General features: G+C 37.4%; 1 protein-coding gene across 6 annotated transcripts in view; it reads right to left on the bottom strand.

The window, feature by feature from the left end:
• Nucleotides 1-9,383: 9,383 nt before the first annotated feature.
• LOC149564267 (VIN3-like protein 1) overlaps nt 9,384-25,300 on the bottom strand; it is a 60,415-nt gene continuing 44,498 nt past the window's right edge. For all 6 annotated transcript variants that reach the window (XM_089827306.1, XM_089827307.1, XM_089827308.1 and 3 more), the window contains 2 exons: nt 11,241-11,545; nt 9,384-10,987 (listed from right to left, as the gene is read on the bottom strand). In XM_089827306.1, the coding sequence (XP_089683432.1) occupies nt 9,531-10,987; nt 11,241-11,545 (1,762 nt within the window). In that variant the 3' untranslated portion in view covers nt 9,384-9,530. The remainder of the gene's footprint in view (nt 10,988-11,240; nt 11,546-25,300) is intronic.

Raw genomic sequence — 25,300 nt, 5'->3', positions numbered from 1 at the left:
TGTCATGCTTACTAGGTTAGTCACATGGACATGCCTAACCTTAAAAATATGAGTTTAGCCAAGAAACAATGAGTGAAAAACAAAATGATAGCATGATCCCAATATACACGAGGCTACCTCTCCTTATCATGGAAAATATCCATTTTGCAACAGTGACAACTAGGGGAAATAACACATAGTTGATGAAACCATAGGTTCAGTCTAGAACAAGACCAGTGAGCAATAAAATTTAGTTTTAAACCTTAAGTCCCACTACCACTAACAATAAAAAGAATACAGAGAAAAATTAATAGCATATATCGCGTCCTCAATACATTTGCAAAGATAAATTTCAATAGATACTGGAAATTGCAATCAAAATCAACACTTATTGGTTATTGCAATCATGAAATGTCTCACCAAATCCAAGCAATACTTCATTAAACTTGTCAAAATGTTGTCAATCCATCTTATACTATAATGTAATTTGGCCTTATAGATTCTCCAATGAATTATCATTACCAAAAATCTAAATTACTCTTTAGCTTCTACATAAGATAGATAAGAGAAGATAAATTTATTAATGTCCAATTAAAGACCACAATGTGGGTCTATGGGACTGGAAGCTTACAACAAGGAAAAAGCAGACAAAAGGAGCACCAAACGATGTCCAAAAAAAAAGAACAAGCACAACAAAAGAAGAAGAAAGCAGGAAACATCACGAAAAAGATTAGGTATCTGTCTTCACAAGGAAAAAGTCCAACAGTGACTGATCTGTGTGGCTACCAAAAGCCCTATGATGAAGCTGAGTGCCACAAGAGGAGCGTCGCTAGCAAAAAGGTCCCCTACAGGATCTCACCGATCTGGAACAGCCCGTGTTAGGGAAATTGTACGGTCGCTTCACACCCCGAGCTAGAGTTAAGGGCGAGAAGAAGGTCGTAATAAGTTGTGCCTGGGTTTGACTCCTGGGAAATGAAAGCTATAAAGTATGGTCACGAAGCTGTAAGGACTCGCTAATCGGTGTACCTGAAAAAAATCTAAGAGGGATCTGCAATCTCTAAACAGACAGTAAAATCTCCCTCTAATCTCGTAGTATATGGGGCATCTGAAAAGAAAATGAATCTCAGACTCTGCCTCTGCTAAGATACAAAGTGTACACACTCGATCCTCTCTAGCAATATGGTGATCGACCTGAATCTAGAGTTTGTGCGAGCCCACCCTAAAGGAGCCAAGGGAGATATGCAGGACGTGAGTCTAGTATCTATGTAAGTACTCAGGGCGTACAATAATCCCATCTCAGATAACTAAGAAGTGCTCAGCATAGAAAGCCATCCTTGGACGTAGTCCCCCTGGAGGATCCACCCAGGTCCGTGTGATATACTTCTTGTAAATGTCAAGTCTGACATGCCCATTCAACTCCTACCGAGAAGGGAGTAGATGAGCAGGGGCATCCAATGAGAATTGGTAGGGAGGAAGATGATCAATGTCGATCCCCACTGAACTCAGTAGGATAGTAGCCTAAGCATACCAACCATGGGCTCTAGTGGCAGGATTGACGTCAGCAATAGCAACTAAGGAGCAGTAGGCTAAATAAGGGTATCTGTGTTGGCCTTCCTTCGAGTCAGCAAAGCCATGAAGATGGTGGAGAAACCAGATCAAGTCAAAAATGACTGCAAGTTTGAATGGGTGAGCACCGAACTTGGCCAAAATAATATTGTGGGGGGTAGAACCATGACATCTGATAATCCGACGGAGGAGAATAATCTGGGTATGCTCGATCATGGCCCAATCCAAGTTTAAAAGAGGACCCCAAACCACTGAACCATAGAGCATTGTGGATCTTACTAAGGAATCCAGGAGGGATAGCTTAGACGATGTATCCTGAAAGTGGTGTCTGAAGCACTGTCTCTCAAGCATGGCAAGGGAACCCAACCCTTTATTGATCCGAGGCTGAATAGCTGATCTCAAGCTGAAACGAGATCCAAAAAACTTAACCCCAAGGTATGTGTAAGATGATGTAATCTCAACTTCCCGACCCTGGAAGTGAAAATGGAGATGTGAAGTCTTCAGACCGTTGAAGACCATAACCCGAGTCTTCTCAAGGTTCACAACCAGCTGTCTCATATCACAAAAAGATGCAAGTCTATCTAAAAGCCTCTAAAGACCCTCAGGAGAGGAAGCACGAAGAACCACATCATCAGAAAAGAGAAGGATGGAGATCAATACCTGGTGTAGATGACAACCATCACCTGGAAGCGAGGAGTCACTAAGAAAAGCCTCGAGTTCATCAATGTAGATCCCAAACAAGGTGGGCGAGAGAGGGCAGCCCTGCTTCACCCCAATGGTGCTCTGGATAGGATCAGAGAGGCCCTATGTGGTCCTGAGTCTACCAATCACAATCTCATATAACCTCATAATAGCTTTCAATAAGATCTCAGAAATACCAATATCTCTCAGTCTCTGAAAAAGGGTTGCTCTGGGGATGGAATCAAAAGCCTTACGAAAATCCACAAAACAACTGTAGACTTTCTTCGAGTGATGTTGAGCCTCCTCGATAATAGCTCGTAGTGTAAAGATATGATCTATGGTCTGGTAATCTGTCTTGAATCCTGCTTGACCCTTAGCCCTGCAATTCCTCCTATCAAGCTCACTGGATAAAATAGTATTCAAAGTTGTAGCATAAAGTTTGGCAAATGTATGCCCAATCATGATGGTCCTATAGTTTCTGGGATCAGAGGTCAGCCCAGACTTATGAATCGAGTGAATAATGTGTCTCGACCAAGAGTCCGAAAAACCAAAACAAACCACTCTATTAAAGAGTGTAGAGAGATAAGGGCCCAAGATCGTGGTACCGAGTTTGAAGAGCTACACCTAAAAACCCTCCTCATCAGCTGCCCTGCTGCATCTCATAAGTCTGATGGCCTTGTAAATGCTGGAGGTGGAGAATAAGTGACAATGGGGGAGCGGGGTAGGAAGGGGGGTGAGCTAACCCAGGATGTCATACAACGTGGAGATATGGGAAGCAAGGAGATGAAGGTCGGGGGTGGACTGGGGTTGGCTACGCCTGGGGAACATGATGCACCAAAACAACTTGGGATACTGAATAAGCGTGTCTCGGAGGGATCTGCCCTGTGAAGCAATAAATAATCACTTCTTATGGCGAAGAAAGCGTTTGTAAGAGAGTCATAAATTGGTGAAAGCGGGGGAATGAGTATCAAAATCCAAGCACAAGGAGTGGTGGAAAGTTTTACAGTCATCATCAAACCACTGATTCATGGGACAAGTATTTCGTCGAGCCGATCTGTGAGTGCTGGAAATGGAGCGGTGAGGGATAAAGAGGAGACCCGACTCCCAAATCATGATAGCTAGTGCGTGAAACATGGTGGACACCTGACTGTGATTCGTGAAGCTAGTTGGGCAGAGGAATCTTCTCAAATGGAAAATGAAGAGGTCTTGATCACTATCCTCGAAACAGAAACGAGTGCAGGGGCGGAACCGAGCAGGGTGAGTAGAGATGAGTGATAAAGGGTGGGAAGAAACACGAACCGAAAGGCTAAGAAGGGCATGATCAGCCAAGGGAAGATGGGAGATAGTAAAATTTTGGATGGAGGGGAGGAAGGAAGAACAACAAGGATGTAATCCACCACGCTCGCACCCCCACTATGAGGCCAACACGTAAAAAGCTCAGAACCCGAGAAAAAAGAGAGGCCATTCAGAATCACCAAGTTGGAGGACTCACAGAGCTGGAGAAGGTGGCAACCATAACAAGTTAGAGGTCCACTGTGATCCTTGGATAAACGCTGAAGCCCCATACTAGTAAGATCCCTCTCAGTAGTACAAATCAAATCAGACTCACGGTCATATTGGGGGGTCTAGAGATCTTTAGTCTGTGCATTAAAATCTCCTAAGATGATGATGTCGCCCATAGCCCCAAACTTGGAGATGCTCTCGAATAGGTCTGAAAAAGGGTTCCCATCCTCAATACTATGAATGGCGTAAGGTGAGGTAGTCGGTGGGAAGTAACAAATAGCAATGAAGATATCTTTCTAACGGTGACTGGTACCTCCAACTTGGATCCACATAAATCTGGCATAAGTGTCAGAAAGAACCAATGTGGTAGTACTGAACAGATCATCTCTAATCAAACAGATAACTCCATTGGAACCATGCACACCACCCAAAGCTCGGACCTCCTCTCTGCAAACTGAAAGCCACTAATACCCTACGTAACCTAGAAGCGGCCAAGCAGGACTCTCATGAGTCTCAGTAACAGCTAACAAATCAGCATCCCTAACTACATCATGAAGTAAGCCTGGCAAAGACCATAGGGAACCATTGCCATTCCAACAGTTGACAAGCAAAGAGCCAATGGAGGGCTTAGACTTGCCAAACTGTTGGTGCTCAGATTGTCATTTGGCTTGGGAATGTCTCTCATCCCAACCCTTGGGAGGTGAGTCGCGAATAACTGCCTTTAGATTCCTTATAACTGCCCATTTCTTGTTACTCCTTACTTCTACCACAAGACTCCTAGAGTGCTTTAGTTTAGCTACCTGTGATTTTGTGAGGTCCTCATCAAGAAATATCTTTTTGGGAAGAAGGAAGAGCTTCTTCTTTTCCCTGAGAGCTTGTAGTCGATCAGCTAGTGAGAGAAACCTAAGACAAAGGGTGCCATCGTGTCCAAACCATGGTCTATCTAATGTAATATCTGAAATACCTAGTTGCGTGTTAAGAAATGAGTAGCCTGTGGGGAGAGGATCAATGGAGGACGAAGGAAGACCTCTAACCTGAAGGTTGAGTTCCCTGAAGCACCTAACTCGGTCTTCTGCCAACTTCTCTTGGACAATTTTTTCAACCACTGGCAGAGGCGTACTGCTGGAGTTTTTGCAAGTAGAGGCCCAAGTTTAGAGATGATTGTTTTTTAACAAGCTCGGTCTGCTTATCCTTGAGGTTTCCAATGTCTCTGAAGTCTTCAATAATGGAGTTGATATCTTTTGTAATACCTACCATTTGTGCGATAAAAGTTTTAGAAAGGTACTGGATGCATGAAGAATTAGCTACAACCTGCTGGTTCAAGTCATTTAATGATTGAAATAGGGAGTGAATAGTATCCTGGAGAGTTTGATTCACTAATTCGAACTTCTGGAGTTGCACTAAGAGACCTTGGGAAACTGCTGAGAGAGAAAGAGTTGTGACTTTCAGAGCTACATTATCCTTCTCTAATAATTCCAAGCGGTCAACTATCTGTTGTAATGTTGCTAGATTGGGTGGGGGGTCCATGATTCAAAACAATACTAAACAATATATGAATAAACAATACTAAGTCATATTTGAATAAAACAAAGCAGAAACGGTACCGTACATTCTGTCAAACAAATCATGTACGAACTGTCTTGTGGGTCATAATCTGTCTTGTGGTGTAGGTGCGGACTGATTATGACTTCTCCATACTTTACTTGCACGTTCACTACAGGGGGATGATTACTTCATGAATAACTTCACGGCAGGGCATCTACAGTCAAGAGCCTCAAACGTTAGGGCATCAGCAATCAAACGTTAGGGCCAGGCAGGGATCACAACGTCAGGTCACTGCACAGGATTAGAGGGCACGGGATGGAACCTATCTACAAAAATGCAAAAGTTGAACTTTGCAACATTTCTTGCGAAATTGAAACTTTTTGACATTTTCCAACCAAACCAACTCATGGCTAAGACTAACATGTCCAAATGGCCACAAAACATGCCAATACCATATTTATTACATCACATGCCAAAAATCACCTTTGACTAACCCTTTGACCAATGTTGACTTATGTTGACCAATGAGCAAACAATGCAATATTGATGCAAGAACATGCTCAAATGACTCCAACCTACTTAAAATACTGAAAAGACAACTATCTAATGACCACACACCAAAATTTGAAGGAAGATGGTTAGGATCATTCGTTGTGCTCCTGCACGATACTCCCCATAACTTGAAAGCTCAAATCCCTTGAGTTGCCAACTCATGTAAAGTGGATCCATGCTTGATTATATCAACCTCTAACATCCATGCACTTGCTACCTCTAGAAGACCTTACCATCTAGCCAAGTACTCTTTATAGGTTCCCTTCCAATCTGCCTAACCACCTTGGTGTCAAGTATAAACTCCAACTTCATTGGTCTACTTGGTGGAAAATCCTTGACCCATTCCACATCATTTGTTGTGTCTTCGGTCCTTTTTTATCATTGATAATGTTGTCCCCTTTGTACAAAGTTAGATAGATGCAATATTAAAAATGGACAATATCCCAATGTCAGGTGGAAGCTCTATTTCATATGCATTATCACCATATTTGTGAAGAAACCTACAAGGTCTAATTTTCTTCATCAGGAGCTTACTGTTTTGGCCTTTAAGAAGCCTCTCCTTCCTCAATTATGTCATTAATAAGTCACCAATTTTGAAGTGTATATCCTCCTTTTTTAAATTTTCCTTCTCTTTGTATTTTTCCATTGATTTCTCCAACAAAGATTTCACCTCCCCATGAGAAGACTTGATAGCATCTGCAAAGCTTTCCCCCATAGCACTTTTGCCTGCATGTCATGAATGTCCCTGAGCTCCATTGGACCTCTAGGATGGAATCTATAAACTACCTCAAATGGGATTTTCCTTGTTTACTTGTTTATTGGATCATTGTATGCATACTCTGTCTGGCTCAAAACCTAATCCCAAACTGCTCCACGTTGCTTTGTCAAACACCTTAGAAGGTTGCCAAGTATCCTATTAACTTCTATTTGGCCATTTTTTTGTGGATGGTAGGCTGAAGAGAATGAGATTTGAGTGCCCAATTTCTTCCAAAAGTGACCTACAAACTCGGTATCCTTATTAGTCACTATATATGGATAGTAGAAATCCATGGATCCTAACTATTTCCTTGAAAAACAAGCTTGTAATTTGAGAGGCATCATGGTTGATTGATTCAATTAATATTGTGGTGTGGGAGAGCCCATCCACAAACCTCCTTCTTGAGCAAACAAGTTTCATTGGGTGCACTTGTTGAGCTGCTCCAAGGTTGTGTGACGAAGTTTTATTGTTTGATTTTATTGTTCATTCAAACTTAAGTTTTTGTATAGTGGAATCTTCATTGAATTTTGATATACGTGTTTGTTCAATTAACTTTGTGTTTGAGTTTGATCCCAACAAGTTACTTTTTCACATATACAATACTTTACTAGGATTAACTCGACAATGGTGAATGTTGATAATCTAGGTTTTTGCCATATGTTTATGCAAGTTATTATTATGGTGTTAGCTCTAAACATCTTTTTGTGGCCAACACACAAGTTATGACTTCGTTGTTTTTGGTACTAAGTAGTTGCATGTCTATCTGTTAGTTGTTGTCAATATGCGAACAATGGTTCGTCACTCTTTCTCCACTTTTAGGCATAGTACTTAAGGGTCAACCCCTCGTTTTTGCTTCTTTAATATCAAAAACATTTTAATATTTTACATCAATTGAATCTGACCTTTTCTTCAAACGTCTTTACTTCTGTAAATCATGTCCATCTTTTGTAGGCTCTTTCTAATATAAGACTTAATTAAGATTTATGCGAAAGCTATGACTTGTCCTAATGTGTTATTATAGATTCAAATGAAGTAGCATTCAAGTGACTCGTGTACATGAGTTGTTCAACTCCCAACTCCACAAGGGTAGTCTCCCACTCGAGGGCATCACCACGGGTGTAGTTATTTCGTTTGAGGCCATGAGATGATCACTTTCAGACGACTCCTGCAAGAAGTGATTGTGCTAAGTGACGCTGGTTACAACCTATTAAGCACTCTGCCTCCAGCTAGTCAACAAAACTTTGGCTGGGTCCCATAAATTTATTAAATATTAGATTTTTAATCATGTGATTTCCATCTCAACCTAGACAAATCTAGCAACACCCTTTACAATGAGCAACAATTTGATCATTACTTGCACCAAATGCATAAAAACCATTATGAATGACAATTGAGTACATTATTTTATCAACACAACGTGCACAAGTAGAAAAATCGGAAAGCCTGCTTGCTCAGAACTTTTCATTTGTCCAAAAACTATTATATTTATAACTGCCTTTAAACAAGGCTTTGTGAACCAAAGCGTGTTCGTTTGGATTATTAGATGTGTTATCTATACAATTCCCATTTCAAACGAGACAACCTAGCAATACCTTTTTATAATGAATAACAATTTGATCATTATACGTACTCAATGCATAGAATAAATGGTATGAATTTGAACATTAAAGCATTAGCCTGCCAAGTAGAAAAAAGAAAGAGACTAGTTTGTTGACAACTTTTTCCATTTCACCATGGTGACCATGTCCGCAAAAGCATCTTCCTTTGTATTATTATTTGTGTTTTCTCCGTGTACGATTCCCATCTCAAACAAAACAATACTACATACCTTTTTCTAATGAATAACAATTTGGTCATTATGGGTAGTCAATGCATAAAATAAATGTTGTGAATTTTTAACATTAAAGCATAAGCCGGCCAAGTTGAATAAAGAAAGAGGCTAATTTTTTTAAAACTTTTTCATTTCACCATAATTACCATATATATAACCGACTTAAATAAAACTTCGCAAAACCAAAAGCATTTTTCCTTGAGGTTATTAATTTGGACATGATAGTTGCCAAATAATCCTTGGATGCCTATAAATTTCCATTAGTGTCATTTCATTGAGCACAGAAGCACCATGGTTAGGTATGGTACAAGATGGTACTCCATTTCTGCACCCTCTTGCATTACTTGAATTGTCACATTATTATAACAAATAGCAAAATTGAAATTCTTGTTTAATACTTTATTCTTAGCTGAGAGGAGTCTGAAATGTTGTGGAATGAAAATTGAGATCTGCAATATTGTTGGCACAAGTTCAAGCAGTTTATCCCAAAAAATACCCACAACTTCCAGATTATAAAATGTGCCATATGTTCTAGGGACGAAGTCTAGAAATAGTTAAAACTCATCTTCCCATTAATCTAGAATTGTTAGATATAAGTTTCTCCCTGACTGGGCCAACATGAGAGGAGGAAAGTTCTCCATGCTTCAAGTCTATTGGTTCCAACTGACAAAATTGTTCCTTCATCCATCTCTTAAGATTTAATGTATCCCACATAACCTCCAGAGCTAGATCCATTACAATGAGAATTTCTTCCATGGATGTCGAGAAGTAGAAATCAGGCTATAGATGCCACAACAATTTAGGAGGGAAAAGAATTAGAGATGAATGATAAAAGTCAAGGATGATGGCTTGACATATGAAAATTATAAATGAAAGCGTACAGATAAAAGCAACAGTTTTTTGCCTTGTCCATACATCCAACCATGTGAATTAAAGTAAATGTAGGTGATTTTTACCAACTCCAGAATATCAGGAGAAGTTGAATGAATCGTATATTATAGAGATGATAGAAATACTGTACAAAGAAGATCAATCTCATCAATAGGATTGAAATTACATCAATGATGAAAAATTAAGGTATCTGAATTAATCTGCTATTCCATTGGTCTATCATAATCAATGCCACAGCTTGGTACAAAATCCATTGTTGAATTGTGGCTTCTTACTGGAAATAATTTCCAAGAAAGTGTCAACCAACTGTTCAGCCAAACTAGTTGGATCATCCAGCAAAGTGTTAATAAAAGCATAGATTATCCTCCGCTCCTGAGCTGTAGACCGCAAGCTGAACCATGTAAGTAATTTCTTTCGGAATTCTTCCTTAATATGACCTTCACATTCAAGCCAGCGAATGACTTTTACACTAGATTCAAAATCCTTTTCCAGGCAATCAGGTGGATCTGATGATGGTATTCGACTGCCATTTTGCAAAACCCCATCATAAGCATGCAAATTGTCATAAGCATTCAGACACCTTTTCCTGGAGAAACCAGTTTGTGACTCTATGGCAGGGGCTTCCATGATTGGTTGTACAGCCCAGTTTACTGGTTCACTTCCATTTGAATTTGCATAAGGATTTCTAAACCTTCCTGCTCTTGGATACTCTGTTTTGCATTTGTTATTAGGGAAAACAGGATATGAACAATCCAAAGGTACAAGGTCCATCTCTTGTAGTGCCAATTGCTTATGTTCACTATTTATAGATTTCTGTGAAGTAACCTTAGAAAGGTTTTCACGTTTCCTCTTCGATGATTTGTTTACCAAACATCCATTTTTTAGCTTTTTCAAATCTTTTGTCGATCCTTGGCGATCATGTGACATCTTCACTAAACCTATTCCTGCCATCAACCTTTCATCATCTAAAACAGAAACTGCTTCCTGGTCATCTTCAGGTTCTGCAACTTGAACCAAGTTACAGCCAATTTGGTCATCTCTGGATACCTCCAAAGGTGATGTTGGACTACCATTTCTCTTACTATCGTCAGAGGCAAATTGTTTATCTGAATCACAAGCCTCATCTTTTTCATCAAAACCAAACTGGTCAGCATGAATATTCCTCTCAGATGAATCAAATGCATCATTAGCCTCACATTCCTGGGCCCAAGCTGTACGCCAAATCTTGCCAAGGTCCCTGACCCTGAAACTGGATGCATCTACATTTGACTGGTGTTCACATGCACCTTTAGCACTGATAGAAGTGAAATCCTCTGCCCCCAAATTTCCACATTTCTTAGAGACTCCTTTAATCATACTTGATTCACGATTCCTGCGGAACACCTCCACACTTTTGGTGAAGCATTTAGTCTCGCTTTGGCCTATGTCTCCTTTATCTGTAAAAGCAACAATCCTAAAAGCATATTCTGTACAAGGCTGAAGATCTGAAATTAGAGCACGCATTTGAGTTCTAGGCAAAATACAAGTAAGATCCCTGGGAAAGTTCAATTCTCTACTCTTACGGTGCCACAATTTATATAAAACACCTTCTGATAAATTCAAATCAATTTCCTTCAATGACACTACAAGAGATGTTGGTGTAACATCTTCAAAATGCACTCTGCAAGCTGCAGGTAACGGGACTGCAACCAACAAAAAATAAGATCAGAATTCCATTCCAAGCATCCAGAGTTAATTTAGTCTCCACAGAAGTCCTTAATGGATAACATGCAATACAAAAAATTGTTCCCATAAACAAACTTTTACAGCATAATGTGGCTGAAATAGAAGAAAGTGCAAATGAGAAAGCACACTATCACATAATCAAGCATTTTGGAAAATGACAAATCTTATAGTCTTGGCACTGCATGTCAAACATAAAAAAAATGATCTTACTTCTGGAATCTGATGGAGACATGCTCGAAAGCAAAGATTCAGCTTTCTCAATAGCCTTTGCACAGAGTTTCTGCACTTCAAAGCCTGAGGAAAGCCTGCTAACGATGCCTCGAGCCATCTTTGAAGATACCCCATTTATAGGTCCAACCTCCTCTTCAAGTTTTCCTACTGCTTTCAGCACAATGTCATGGAGCTCTTTAAACTGATCAGTCCCATCGAGAAGCCTTTGGCTCAGAGAGAGACGATAGCAAAGAATATCCACTCTTCGGGCATCTTTTACAATGTTTAACTGCTTTTTCCAGAATCTGCGGAAGAAACAGAATGAATATATTACACTGAATATCATTTTTGAACTTTACAGGATCATCAATGAAAAGTGTATAATATGTCTAATTGAGTCCAACATGGATTATTTCAACACTAAGAAAGGTGTTTTATATATCTTGCAGAAAATGAATATTTGGACAATATTTTATTGTAGTAATGCATAGAAATGAAAGGAAGAACAACACCACTGGGTTTGATGGCATCACGTTTGATGTAGGCATGTCCAAGGTTACCTTAGTGAAACCAAAATCAACACAGAGTTCATTGAATAATCAATAAACTCAGATATTTTTTATAAAAAAACTATAGATAAACATCACTACATTCTCCAATTACAGTATAGGTCAATCTCATCCAAATCAATAAATTGCTTCAATTTTTCTTCCACCTTTCTTGTGTGAAAGAAAAGGTTGCATTCTATGAAAGCTAAATGATTGAGGCAATGTTGAGTCAATTTATTATACTCATTTCTGTGTATGATATCAAAGAAAGCTGTGCTCACAACCAAAAGCACTACAAGCTTGAGACAGGATTAGGGCCATCTTTTGGAGCTTTGGGGTGTTTCGACGCCGATCTCACCAAGAACTTGCAAATAAGTTATTCAAAGGTTTACAAATAAACATCATATTTTTTTAACTTTCAAGATATGAGACTTAGCTTTTTTCTTACCAAGTGTCTAAGTGGAATTTCCTTAGATAGCTAATGGTGAAGAAATGATCTCCTGCGCCCCCCCCCCACACCCTAAAGCTTGTTTATGATTTTTCTATTTAAATAATGGAGAGGTCTCACACGTCAACCTTGGAAGTAACACCCTCCAATAAGCTCTCTTATTAGCATATGTCAAACTATCAATGAAAAACAAATTGGAGCTGAAGAAATACCACCCAGCATGAATAGTTTAGAAGAGTCAATTGATCCCCCTTTGATTGATCTCCCAAAAGGGGGCAAAACTACTTGCATACCCCTTCCAATAATTTTAGATGGCCTCAAAAAAAATTATCCCATTGGCTTTTGCTCCCTTTCTGCGAACACAAATGAGTATACAAATTAGAGTTACAATGAACATAAGTACCTGAAAAGTTCAAATAAAGAATTAAATTAAAGATTGAAGTTATCTTGACAACCACTGTAGCTCTCTTGGCAAATACATCACCAAATATTGTATTTGCAATTCCTCTTCATTAGCCTTATTTGAATATTTTGAGTCGAGACATGCTTGGCACACAAACAATTACTTGAAAGGTGACAATGAACTAGAAATACTTTGCATTGTTAGAATATTAGTTGCAAACCTTGTGACACCCAATCTCGCAAGATATTTTCCCTCGGTGTGATCTCTCATCAATTTGAGCACCCTATTTTTGTTAATGATCCTTGCGGATTTGGCATCCAATCTCGCCACACAAAATTTGCCTATGTCCTGTAAAAGAAGGTCAAGGCAATGGGTGGCACAAGGGATCTAAGATAGAGTGAGATGCCTCTCTCGAAACAATGTTCAAGCCAATTGGGCATTGTTAGTCACAACTTACACAACATTTCATATGCCCGTCTCTAATACAACCTCCATGTCAAGCTCAAAGTCTTTGCATATTAATTGCTCAAGCTGATGAGTTGCACAAGGAATTTAAGATAGTGTGGGATGCCTCTCTTGAGAAATTGTTCACGCCAATTGGGCATCATTAGTCACAACTTGCACAACATTTCATATGCCCACCTCTAATACAAGCTCCAGGTCAAGCTCAAAGTTTTTGCGTTCTTTATTTTGTTGGAGGCATCAATTGATTTGAAGAAAATCAGCTCACCATTTGTAGCCGCCATAAATTTGATGAGGGTGGCTCCTATCCATACACCCATTTGAAAATTGTGCATTCAAGATTTTATTGTTTCCACAATTGTTTTTGCATATGCAATAGCATCTTGGAGCAATCTACCACTCAACTCTTTTGGAGAGGACAACCAAGCCCTTTCCCTACAACTATTAACATTGTCATCAAATACTCTCAATATGTAGTCCTTACCACATTGGGGGCAAGGAGGTAATAATACCAAAAAAATTTGCATGGCATACTTGTTTCTTTGTGAACCTTCTTCCTATTAAGCAAAAAGGTGAAGAAAGCTTGCAATATTAACTTTCTTATGCGATTGCAAATCTAAATAATTGTCAAAACTGAAAATAGGATAAAATAAACATATGACAGCACCATTCAACATAAATACAAAATCAACCATACCATAAGATATGTCATATTGCAAAGAAACTATGATGAAACAATTATGCCTTGGCTCCAACTTGTAGCGAAATGGGGAGCAAGGAAATGATTGTGTTTTTCCCAAATACAAGGGGCCAAAACCACTTGCAAATCCCATGCCTTTGAGAATACGAGCCATGAAATAATGAAACTCTTCAAGAGAATCCTCGGGTGCCAAACCCAAAGCCACTTAGACTTAAGATTATTTAAATCAAATGGATACCTTTTATTTTCCTAAACTTGGGTGCCTAAGGTATGATCCTTCATGTCTCAATATGGATATGGGAAGGAGTGTATTTTTTCCATTTTATCACCTTTTCACATTCATCTCTTGAAAATACAATTACAATTAGCCATGAAACAATATTTAATATCTTTCTCACATGTTCTACGAAACACTTTACAAGAAATATGGAGACATGCGAATGGCTTAGGATTGCAAGGTTAATGTCACCTTATCTTCACAATTCCACCTTATACCTTGCAATGAAGCTTGTGCTCCATTTATATTTTTGGATCGAAAAGCCCTTGGGACTAAGCTCCATTTGAGCTAACAAGATGGATGAGCCACATATACATGGACCGCCACCGAAGTCCACAATGCTTATCATATTTAGATTGAATTTTGAAGACAAATTAGGAGTAATGGGTGTTTTTATGGCTGTCAATGCCCCAAACCCTCTCCAATTTCTTCTCATTCAATAATGCAAGAAATGTCATCATCTCTCATTTCACCTCTTTTGGGACCTCTAAACACACCTTGTAATCATAATTACGAATGCATGCACGATGGTGTTTGGTGCATTTTATGCCTCCACTCAGTTCTTCATGCACCAAGTACAAATCATACTCCTCGCTACTAGTCTCATTATGGAAAGTTTTTAAGCAAGGTCATGGCTTCCAATTAGCTCCAACAAGACAACTTCCATTTACTTTAGCCTTAATCTAATTCAAAGTCGGGTACCATTTTATATTAACTGAAAATATTTATAAAAATCTAGTGTTTAATAAAAAACGTTGATAATTTTAACTTACGACAACATAGAAATTAAATTGAAGGATTTGACAAAAATTGTATTCATACAAATCAAAAATGAAAAAAAATTGTAAAAAATTTGCATGAATTCAATTGCATGCAATAAAATATGAAATGTAACATGCTTAAAAAATAAGAAATGATTTATAAACATTGACATTAAGAAAAAATCCTAATGCAAATCTGAAATTCCCAAAAATGGATCTTCAGAAATCCTTTGAATTTCTTCTAGAATGCTCTAATGTTGTTCTTTATTCAACATGGGAATAGAACTTATGAAGGCAAAATTTTATATTTTGCATACATTTTTTGGCACCTTTTAGGCCAAAAAGATTTGTTTGCAAGTACTTGGTGACTCGCTATATACTAATTTCATCTATGTACTTTCTTTCGCATTAAAAATTTATGATGAAAGAGGAACCTAAGCCTACAACACTGGGTTTGAGGATTGGATAGGGAGAAGAGAGTTTTCAGGGGATAATAGGGGTTTTTGGATTGATAAGGTCTTCAAAGAGGTCAAGCATTTGGATGTGTTCAGAAGTGCCTAAGGAGCAAAGGAACATCCCAACCAAAACTATGAAAGAATATGATTAAAACAATTTAGGCATAGTATACACATCAAGCAATAGTGACCCTCTAACAAATCTAAATGTTAAGTGGTAGATGCTACCAAAGTTTGGAAAGATAGATCTGAAGACCCTCTAAGGCAATGTAGAATGTGCAAATGGGCAAACAAATCAATCATATTATTACATAAGATGTTGTCCAACCACACTATGAGGTGGGGCAATCAAATGGTATACCAAATTTTTGGGTAGGAAAAATTGGCATGAAGAAGAAAATTTTACCATCCAAAAGGCTACATAGCCTATGTGACATTTTTCCTAATCAAACCGAATAACATGATTCCATTCTTTTCATATGGAAGGTGATGATGAGCACCCTCATTTTTCTCAATGGTCCCATTGTTGAATAAATAATACCAAGAGTAAACTTCAAGATATGCACAAATTTGTCCCTTGTGTCCTTGAAGGCATCAAACCCAAAATGAAATGTTGTTATATTTCCACCTTCCCAAAAGTGAAAAAATGCAATCTTTTCTCCAGACCTTCTTGGGCCTTTTCCAACATTTGATTTCACAAAAGAGTTGATGACAACCAATTCTTATTTGGTCAATAGGAATTTTAGCCCTCTACGAAATCTTAGCCCCTGTACATGCATTTTGATGATGTAATAGACTAAAAAGGACAATTGAACTAGGGTTCTTACTTGTAAGAGTCAATAATAAGACTATCATTGAAATTTATAATACTCAACATGATAAGCACGAAAAAGTGCAAGCAAATAACTAGAAGCTCAAGGAATCGCTAAGTAGATTGGAAAAGAAACCAATCGATAGGCAAAAGAAGCAATGGTTCATTGAAGAGCTGACACCTTTACTACAATAGAAGATGAAAATAGTAAGTCCCGCATCATACAAGTATATGTACAATTGGGCCATGGATAGAGAGCAAAATCAAGGCATCCTCTCAATAAAGGAAAAGCTTGAAAGAAGATCAAAATAGTGTCCCTCGTCATACAAGAATATGTACAGCTGGGCCACGGGCATAGAGAGCAAAAACATGGCATTCTCACAATAAAGGAAAGCAAAGATGCTTTTAATTCAAATGAGAATGAATCAAGATCAATGCAAGCTCTTTATAGAGGCATGCTGAGAATGAAGACAAAAAGCTAAAAGACATAATATAAGGTAAAGAACCTTGGTTCACTGGCTCTAAAATACAATTATGCACCAAAACCAGCCAAGAGATCTTTTGTAAAAACTGCTACTTAATAGGTCATTCAATTAAAGATTGCTTATACAATCTAAGTAAGAGTGCCCAAGTACTCCTTGATCAATGAGAGCCAACAACATTCAGCACTTCCTCGTACATGTCTACAAGCATATCACTAGTTAGATACTAGAACCAAAGAGAAAAGAACCTACCAAAATGCTAATGTAACCAAAGAAGAATAGAGAATGATGGCCAAGTCCAAACGATTATATAATGTTGAAGTGCAACAAGTGGGGCCATTTCACTAGCAAGGCCTTTCTAGACTTCTTTGTTGATGGTGCAAACCCAACAATTATGAAGATGGAAATTGTCTACAGTAAACCAATAGCAATGCAATTGACATAAGAAATGATGATGAAGTATTGGTCATTGCAAGATCTCGAACAATAAAGGAGAACTACTAAAACCCACCAATGGAGAAGGAGAGGTTGGGAAGAAAATGAAAAAAAGGGTGATCATGAAAAGACAACCACATGCAAACTCAATTCAATTAAGGCCATTACAAGACGTGTTGCAAACCGTAAGCCCTATTAAGGTGATAGATCTATTGCATAGAATTCCAAAACTAAGGTAGGCTATAACAACAAATGATCAAATTTCAAATTACATGGAAAATATAAACCTCACATCAAATTATGCAATATTAGGTGAGGTAAACCAAATAAAGCACAAGTAATTAATTGTTGAGCCTTTATCAGGAATCAAGCAAGTGATTCCATGTTAGTGAAAATGAAAACCTAGTCTACCAACCAGGGGTAAAAATGGAAATATTGAGGAGTACAATCCCTATTACTAATGTTCATGATAGAATAGGTGTAAATGTGCTTCTAAAGGAAACTTAAGAGGAATGTCAAGAAACACAGCACTAGCCCACCAACCTTGAATTGGTGGGACCAAAACAATATGACATAAATGTCCTTGGCATACTCATGGCCCAAAAAGTAACCATTCGCACCCAACCATTCATTTTGAATTTCATGGTCATCTCTTTAAAGAAAAAACCTTACAACACTATGCCATCAACCTTCCGTGAAGAATGCACAAAAGGAAACAACTAAAGTACCATAGAGCCAAATAATAAAGGGCTTGTACAATTACAATCTTGTTTTAAAAAAGGAAACCAGCTCTCTCAAGTTCTCTCCCAGTGGCAAATTGGTGACCACGAGTTTTTCGAAACACAATAAGAAAAATTAAAAAGAACAAAATGATTCAAGGATATGTTCATCAAAATTATTCTCAAGAATTTGCAGATACAAAGTGGATTGCACCAAGTGAACCGACAATCAAACACATAAATTGAGATTAAGGAGATGAAGAACAAAGAGCTCTTATTGATAAATGACAGTTTGGGATTAAAATGTGATTAAAAAAATGACCAGTGCTTGAAGAAGCCATAAATTTGATCAAATTTGCAAGAAACCTGGAAATGGAAAAAGTAAGCTTAACTGCTAGTAAATAAGGCAAAATTAAAGGTAAAAATATTATTTAAAAAAATAATCTAGAGCCTATTGTTTCTATCGATTGTTCTAAGGGACCCTACCCATATTGCCTAAACCATCAAGTTCCACATGTTAATGAAATCAAAAACAGAAATAGTAGGAGATTACTCATCAAAAGCTGACAATACTAGTTCCAAAAAAAAATTAATGGTAAAAAAATGATTCAAAACAATTAGCTTTATAGATAGACAAGACACAAATGATGATATTTTCTACCATATGGTTATCTCAAATAACCAATTCATTGTGAAGTCAAAAAATTTGGTTGTTCATTCTGAGTCTCCCATGTAATCATTTAAGGGAGATTTTCATCCACAAACCCCTGCACCATACAACCCTAACAGGCTGGGATTATGTTTTCAGACCACAGCATATGGCCCCTTATTGATACATACTCTGATGTGCGTCACTTTTCAACCATCGTACATCAGCCATCTGTTGCAATCACTACAGTGTGGTTTCAAGTCCTTATTACCTTCATACAGTTCGAACAAATTATATGCCATTCATGTATAGTTTCTTGCCCACCATATGGTTCCAAGTATACAATGTTCATGTACAATTTGAAAGCAATATTTGTAAGATTAGTTAACTACTATTAAGACTTAATGGTCTGATCAAGATTAGAAGTTTTACATAGTGCTACAAAGTTTCCTAACGAGGTGGTGGGGAAGCAAGGGCCTACATTTGAGGATGGCAAGCCAACGACTGCAAGGGATTGACACAAATGTGCATATAGTAATAAAATATAGTTATAAAAAGATGTCAAGAATCATGATATTCAATTTTCAAATGAAACTTTGGCAAATCAGTAAAATACTAAATACTAAATACTAAAATACTTTAATTCTTCTATAATTTTAAACTAACTATCAACATTAACAATTTAACACTGAACAATGAAAATGTGAAACTCGATTTATCTTATATTCAGAATTTCATAAAGATGAGTACAATGACATCAAAATAACAAAATGCGGTAAAGCGGAACCTATAATCATCCCCAAACTCCTCATCACAAGATATGCTAGAATCCACACGGTCAAGCTCCACAAAAATAATACCAACCAGCCAACCCTGTGTAACTGTAGAATCCTCAACATTTGTATTGGCTTCCCAAGCTATACAATTACATCCCACCATGCAGATGTAATCTCTTTGCATAAAAGTGTCTTGTGGTCAATGTGGCACAAAATACTATGTATAACTAGAAGCTTCTTTGCTCTCCTAGAGGTACATTTGTTCCTCTTTGGAGAGTGGAAGAAGCTATAAGTAGACCAGTTCCTCTCAAGCGGTAAATAAAGAGAAACAGAAGATAGAAATTAAATGGTTAGAGCAATAGTCAAAGGAATCAATCCATGGAGATCCCATGATAAAATTGGATCCTCCTATGCTATAGTTGCCATATCCATCTTGGCAGACTCAAAATAACCCTAAGAGTGACACATTTTGTCATCTTAATAGATTGAATACAAATAACACTAGCCTCTATAGTATCATGCATCTTTTCAGTTCCCCTAAAGAACCTTCCCTTCAGCTCAACATCATGTATGGGTGTTAACTCTACTAAGCATATGCTTGTACCACTTGGGATACAATGCATAACTAGTCATGTGCAAGGGAGTGTTGAGCTTCTCCCATCTAAAGGAATGATTGGATGAACATGCTCATTGTAAAATAAATGTGTGATGCTTCACTCACACAACAGTCCTCATTTGGTCAAGCATACTATCAATGCACTTGTACACCTCTACAAGGTTGGTTGCGCCTACATCCCCAAATCTAATGACCTGGAAACTCCAATATGATAGAAACCATGTTTTGCATCACCTCAAGAAGCATCAGTGTTCAGTATATCCTTCACCCTCCTCCCATGCTCTTGGACGCAGGCCATCATTGACAACACATGAAACTCGGGTCTCTTGATTCCAAGATGAATGCTTCCTCAACAAATATCAGCATAATTCTGATTTCAATATGAATCATTTGTTTGGCTTTGTAGATGGTCCATTATTTTATCTCCAAAGAATTATCATGCAGTCTATTTGCTACATGCTTATGGTTTAGCATGTTTCTATCACAATGAAAGAAAATTGTATGATAAAATATTTAAAGCATGCATAACACACTGCAAGCCCTTGGGAGAGGCATTGCATAAAACTGCACTATCTGCTATGGCCTCTGCCTGCCTCAAGATAGATCCTCAATGGTTCTAGGAAAGCAAAAGCAGATTTAAATCATTGTCCCGGTATTTTAGTTACAGCTGTTAATGGGATAAAGAGTCAAGAAATTACCTTAGCTCTAGTCATCTTTTTTAAGCTTAGTTTGGATGGTGCCTCTTAAGAGAAACTTCAAAACCTAGCATTACTGCTGAGGCAGGTTGCATGCCTAGGTACCACAATGGCATCTTGAAAGCAGATGTCCTCTTCCATTTCTTGTGGATCAATTAATGAAGCAGATGCACTGGGGGAGCAACATGCAAGCTCCCGACTAGGAACTAAGAAATGCCACTTCCCTACTACAATAAAGAAATATAATGGTATTTAGGCAAGATCCTACAACACAAAGGTAAATTGTGAGCCTCAAGTCTAGGAGATCTTGCATTCAAATCTACTCGAGTTTAATAATTAATGATAATGATAATAATTAATCACAACACATAATAATAATTAATCTTGGCTTTGGCCTCTTATCGATGCAAATATATATATATATATATATATATATATATATAATGGTATCTGCAGAGAAACCTGGGGCCTTGTTGCCAAATTATTAGGTATTAATTGGCAACAATTAAATATATCTTAAGATCTACAGGCAATATCTACTGATGACAAATTGAGATCAGATTACAATGTCTAATCTCTTATTATAGGACATAAAATTTCCGAAACTTGGGAAGATAACATTGTTACAAAAATCCCTGTTACAGAATCATTTGCCCAAGGCCACAGTTCTGAATAACAGGGGGAATACTTGTACCTTGCACTCAGTTCAATAGTTAGGGGGTCTGTGTAATAACCAGTTTTCTCGGGTCTTAAATTAACAACTAACATACTCATAGAAATACAATTATTACTTCAATTTCATAGTAAGACGGTTATATCAGTCATGTTCATGTGAATGAGATTTACCATTAAAATCAGTTAGACAAAATTTCTTAACTAAGAACTTAAAACACCATCAATGAATTTACCATAGAAGTTAAAATCCACATATTGTGAAATTTGAACCAATAAATCATTGTAAGAAGGATTCTGCAATCACCCATATTAGTCCACAAATACCACTATAAAAAAATCATATAATGACTACCATTCAATACTGCTATATCAAAATCAGATGACGATTACTATTAAATATCACTATGTAAAATTAGGGCATCACAACCACCATATCAATTAGGGCATCGATTACCATGGGATCATTTAGGGCTTCAGATACCATTGTATCACTTAGGGCTTCAATTACCACTGGATCATTTAGGGCATCAGATACCACTGTATCAATTAGGGCTTCGAGTACCACGGAATTCAATTAGGACTTCAAAAACCATTGTATCATTTAGGGCTCCAGATACCACTGATTCAATTAGGGCTTCAGATACCACTGTATCGTTCATTTCCTTTCAATTTCTTAACTGTGGCAATAACTTAAGATTAAAAGATATGCTCATATTCAATATTCATATAAATAAAAGACTGAGATAACAATCCATCTGATAAATCTATCTCTCACAACTAATGTGTAAAATAACTGCAATAATGATAGAACTCAATTAATCTTACCTTAGTCTTGCATATACATCATAAAAATAAAATACCTATTTTCAGTAACCAATGGAATGTAATGTGTATAACTTATCTTTGTCTGTTGTATGTCCGACAACTTGGGAAGAGGTGAAACATTGTTAGAGGCTTAACCACCCAACCTCAGACCATAACTTTATCCCCACACAATCTTTAATGAGAAAGGCCCTCCCTACCCGGAATAGACAGGGATCATCTTGTCATCCATTGAGCATCCTGGTATCTAACCACACCCCTCGACTTGACAGAAAGAGATTACAATAACAAGATCATGCATGAGCTATTAAATGTTTCCTTTAAAAAAAATGAATAACACTGTTATATCATAATTGATACTATATCATGTTATTGCAGATTCCTTTCTCTCACTTCATCACCTTTTCCATGGCTATCCAGCCGGTGAATCCTAAGTGTTGAGAACTCAGAGCATTCAGCTTTGTCTGTTGATTCCCAACAAATTCATGAATAACATATATGTCCTAGCTTATCACAATTTGTGATTTGAAAAGGATATTCTTAAAGATTACAGAATTTATTGTTTAATTAATTTAATTTAATCATATCTGGTTTCTCTTCTGCATTCTTGTAGAATTATGATCATTCGTTTTAATTTCACCTCTTCATCATTTCATGGCATCTTTGCCAGTGAATCCTAGGTGTTAGAGAATCTATGAGTATTTGTTTCAGAGATTATGATAGTATGGTTATTGATGTTGGTTCATATAATCATTTAAGTTGCTACAGCTACCATTCGATTTCATAAATGATGTTCAATCACAAAGATATTACTATGAAGTTCTTCTATGAAACTCTATGTAATACAAGGACCAACAGCAAGGTATTGAGCATTAATCTCAGTCCTAACAATGTGCAGCCGACTGCAGTTGAACATTCTACTCAGAAAAGGAAGAAACTATCAATTACGAACGCATATAATGTATTACTTTCAGCCATAGCAATGTGTAGCCGACTATAGTCAGACATATACTCAAAAAAAGAAGAAATTTATGAAATACGATTGGATATATTCATGACCTGAGATTGGGCTTGAAGTTTTGTCTGGACGTGGCTCCTCGTGTCCTTGGCCGGAACTCCTGTTTGACTATTTGTAAGGGAGAACAAAGTAACTTTGGTTGAGTAGCTGGAAAGAATGTTTGGGCTGAGAATGATTATGCTTGGCTTGAAATGGGAACGTAGCAAACAATGGAAAGGAGATGTCATCTCGGCTTCTCTTAAAGGCTAGTCGTAGCTCCTCAACTTCTATCGATTAAAAGATTATTTGCCCATTTACAACGCCAAGTGTTTAACAGGTTAACAAGATTATAAGTCAATTCAAATTACATGTGTTAAACACGATTATAACAAAAAGAGGAAAAGATAAATAAAAGGTTGGAAGAAAGAGTTGGAAATGTTATAATTTAATTATTGTCAATTTATCATGCCAAGAGTTAATCGATTTAAAGCAAAGAATATTAAAATGGAAAGAATAGAGTTGGAAGATTATAGTTCGAATATTATTATAATTCGAATGTTGTTATATCTTTGAATATTATTATTATAATATATACTTGCATACGTTCATGTAACTATATCAATGGGGTGTCATCATTATATTAAGTTATGGTGCCATTTCCTTTTTATATTTATATTCACGTATATAAATATTTATTATAATATTATGATGAAAGATCAATTAAAATCCTTTGAGATATGATTTATAACTCAACTCAATTATTTTAAATTTCTCAAATTATTTATTTAAATAGCTCATGCGAGTGCCACAGATGTATCCTCTTTCAAGTCACTAAGTCCTCAACCCATTTACCCAATGATGGTGATGCTCCTGTGCCTAATTCTTTTCTAACAATGCTTCCACCCCTTCAACGTATTTCTTGCAAGGAAATTCTCCGAAATTAAATTATAACAAGTAATGGCTAACTGCCTTTTCAATTCCATGAATTTGTGATATCAACTAGCATGTTATTTTCACATGAAATTATAACGACTAACCATTTTATCATTTCACAAGATTATAACCAATTTAACTATCAACTGACTTCATGTGAATCTCAACAGCTATATTTCAAATTAGGTCAAAATATGGGATGTAACAGTTTGTTAGCTTCAATATTTACATTTATGGTTTCTATCACTTAGGCAGCCATACAAAGGCACATGCTAAACATTTGAAGAGTTGTTTTTGACAATTGCTTTGATATTTGAAGGGTTTTTTTATTATTACTCAGCAGCAGATCTCTGCCTATTCCAGGTCTGTCAGACCCCATAGCAGTATCTTCCGTCAACGACACTCCTCCAGGAGCTCACATAGACAGATCAGGGCTCATGTCCACCCGCAGTCTTATCCTTCTGTGACTAATTTCCTTTTGCCAACGAGGACTCCTAGTCTTTGCCTTGGCATTTCTCTGCACTTCTCTTATCTTCTTCTTGTTTCTTGTTGTTTGCTTTTCTCAGACACCGTTTGGTGCTCTTGCTTTTGTCTGTTGTCTTGTTGTAAACTCTCAGTCCCATAGACCTTTTGTGGTCTTTTGTTGGACATTAATATTATTATCTTGTCTTATCTTATCTATTATCTATAATCATCTCAATTGGATATCTGTTTCTGCTCTCCTTGTTTGGTTGTACAATTTAAAATGTTGTACAGTGTGTGAAGGTGAGTGCGGAGAAAATTAAAGCCTTTTGCAGAAAATGACTGGAAAAGTGATGAGAGACATGCATAGCAAGGTCTTGAGAGGCATCTGAAAAATAATATTCTGGGTATAAAGTCATGTCTCAGGCTATTGTAAAGTCAGTTCCAGTTGAAAATGGTCTGAGCACATCTGAGAGCCAACGTATCAATTGTTGAGTGTTGATTTGGTGGTCAACACCTCCTTGGAGATTTGTGCCGTAGATCTAGGTAAGTCTCGGCATTTGTATTGGGCATGAACAGTTCGAGCTTTTGGTGCAACGGCAAATGCTACGTAAAATTGGCATCAGAGCGCTTGGTTCACAGGTTCAAGTCTCCTTTTAGTTGGGGCTAAAGGCTTAGTCGGTGTTGAGGGGGAGATTGTTGAGTGTTGAATTGTTGGTCAGCGCCTCCTTGGAGATTTCTGCAGTGGATTGAGGTAATTCTCAGCACTTGTATCGGGCATTAACAGTTCAAGCTTTTGGTGCAACAGCAAATGCTACCTACATTGATTAGGGAAGATTTTGACAAAAGATAGCTGCCATGATAAAGGATGTGTTTGTGTATTACTGGATACTGGATTGAATTTCAAATACAAAGAGTATTCCTCTTGCTACTT

This window comes from Cupressus sempervirens, chromosome 4, assembly GCF_028749045.1.
Source record: "Cupressus sempervirens isolate cs-2001-9-10 chromosome 4, ASM2874904v1, whole genome shotgun sequence".
Classification (NCBI taxonomy): domain Eukaryota; kingdom Viridiplantae; phylum Streptophyta; class Pinopsida; order Cupressales; family Cupressaceae; genus Cupressus; species Cupressus sempervirens.
This window is presented reverse-complemented; position numbering and strand designations above follow the sequence as displayed.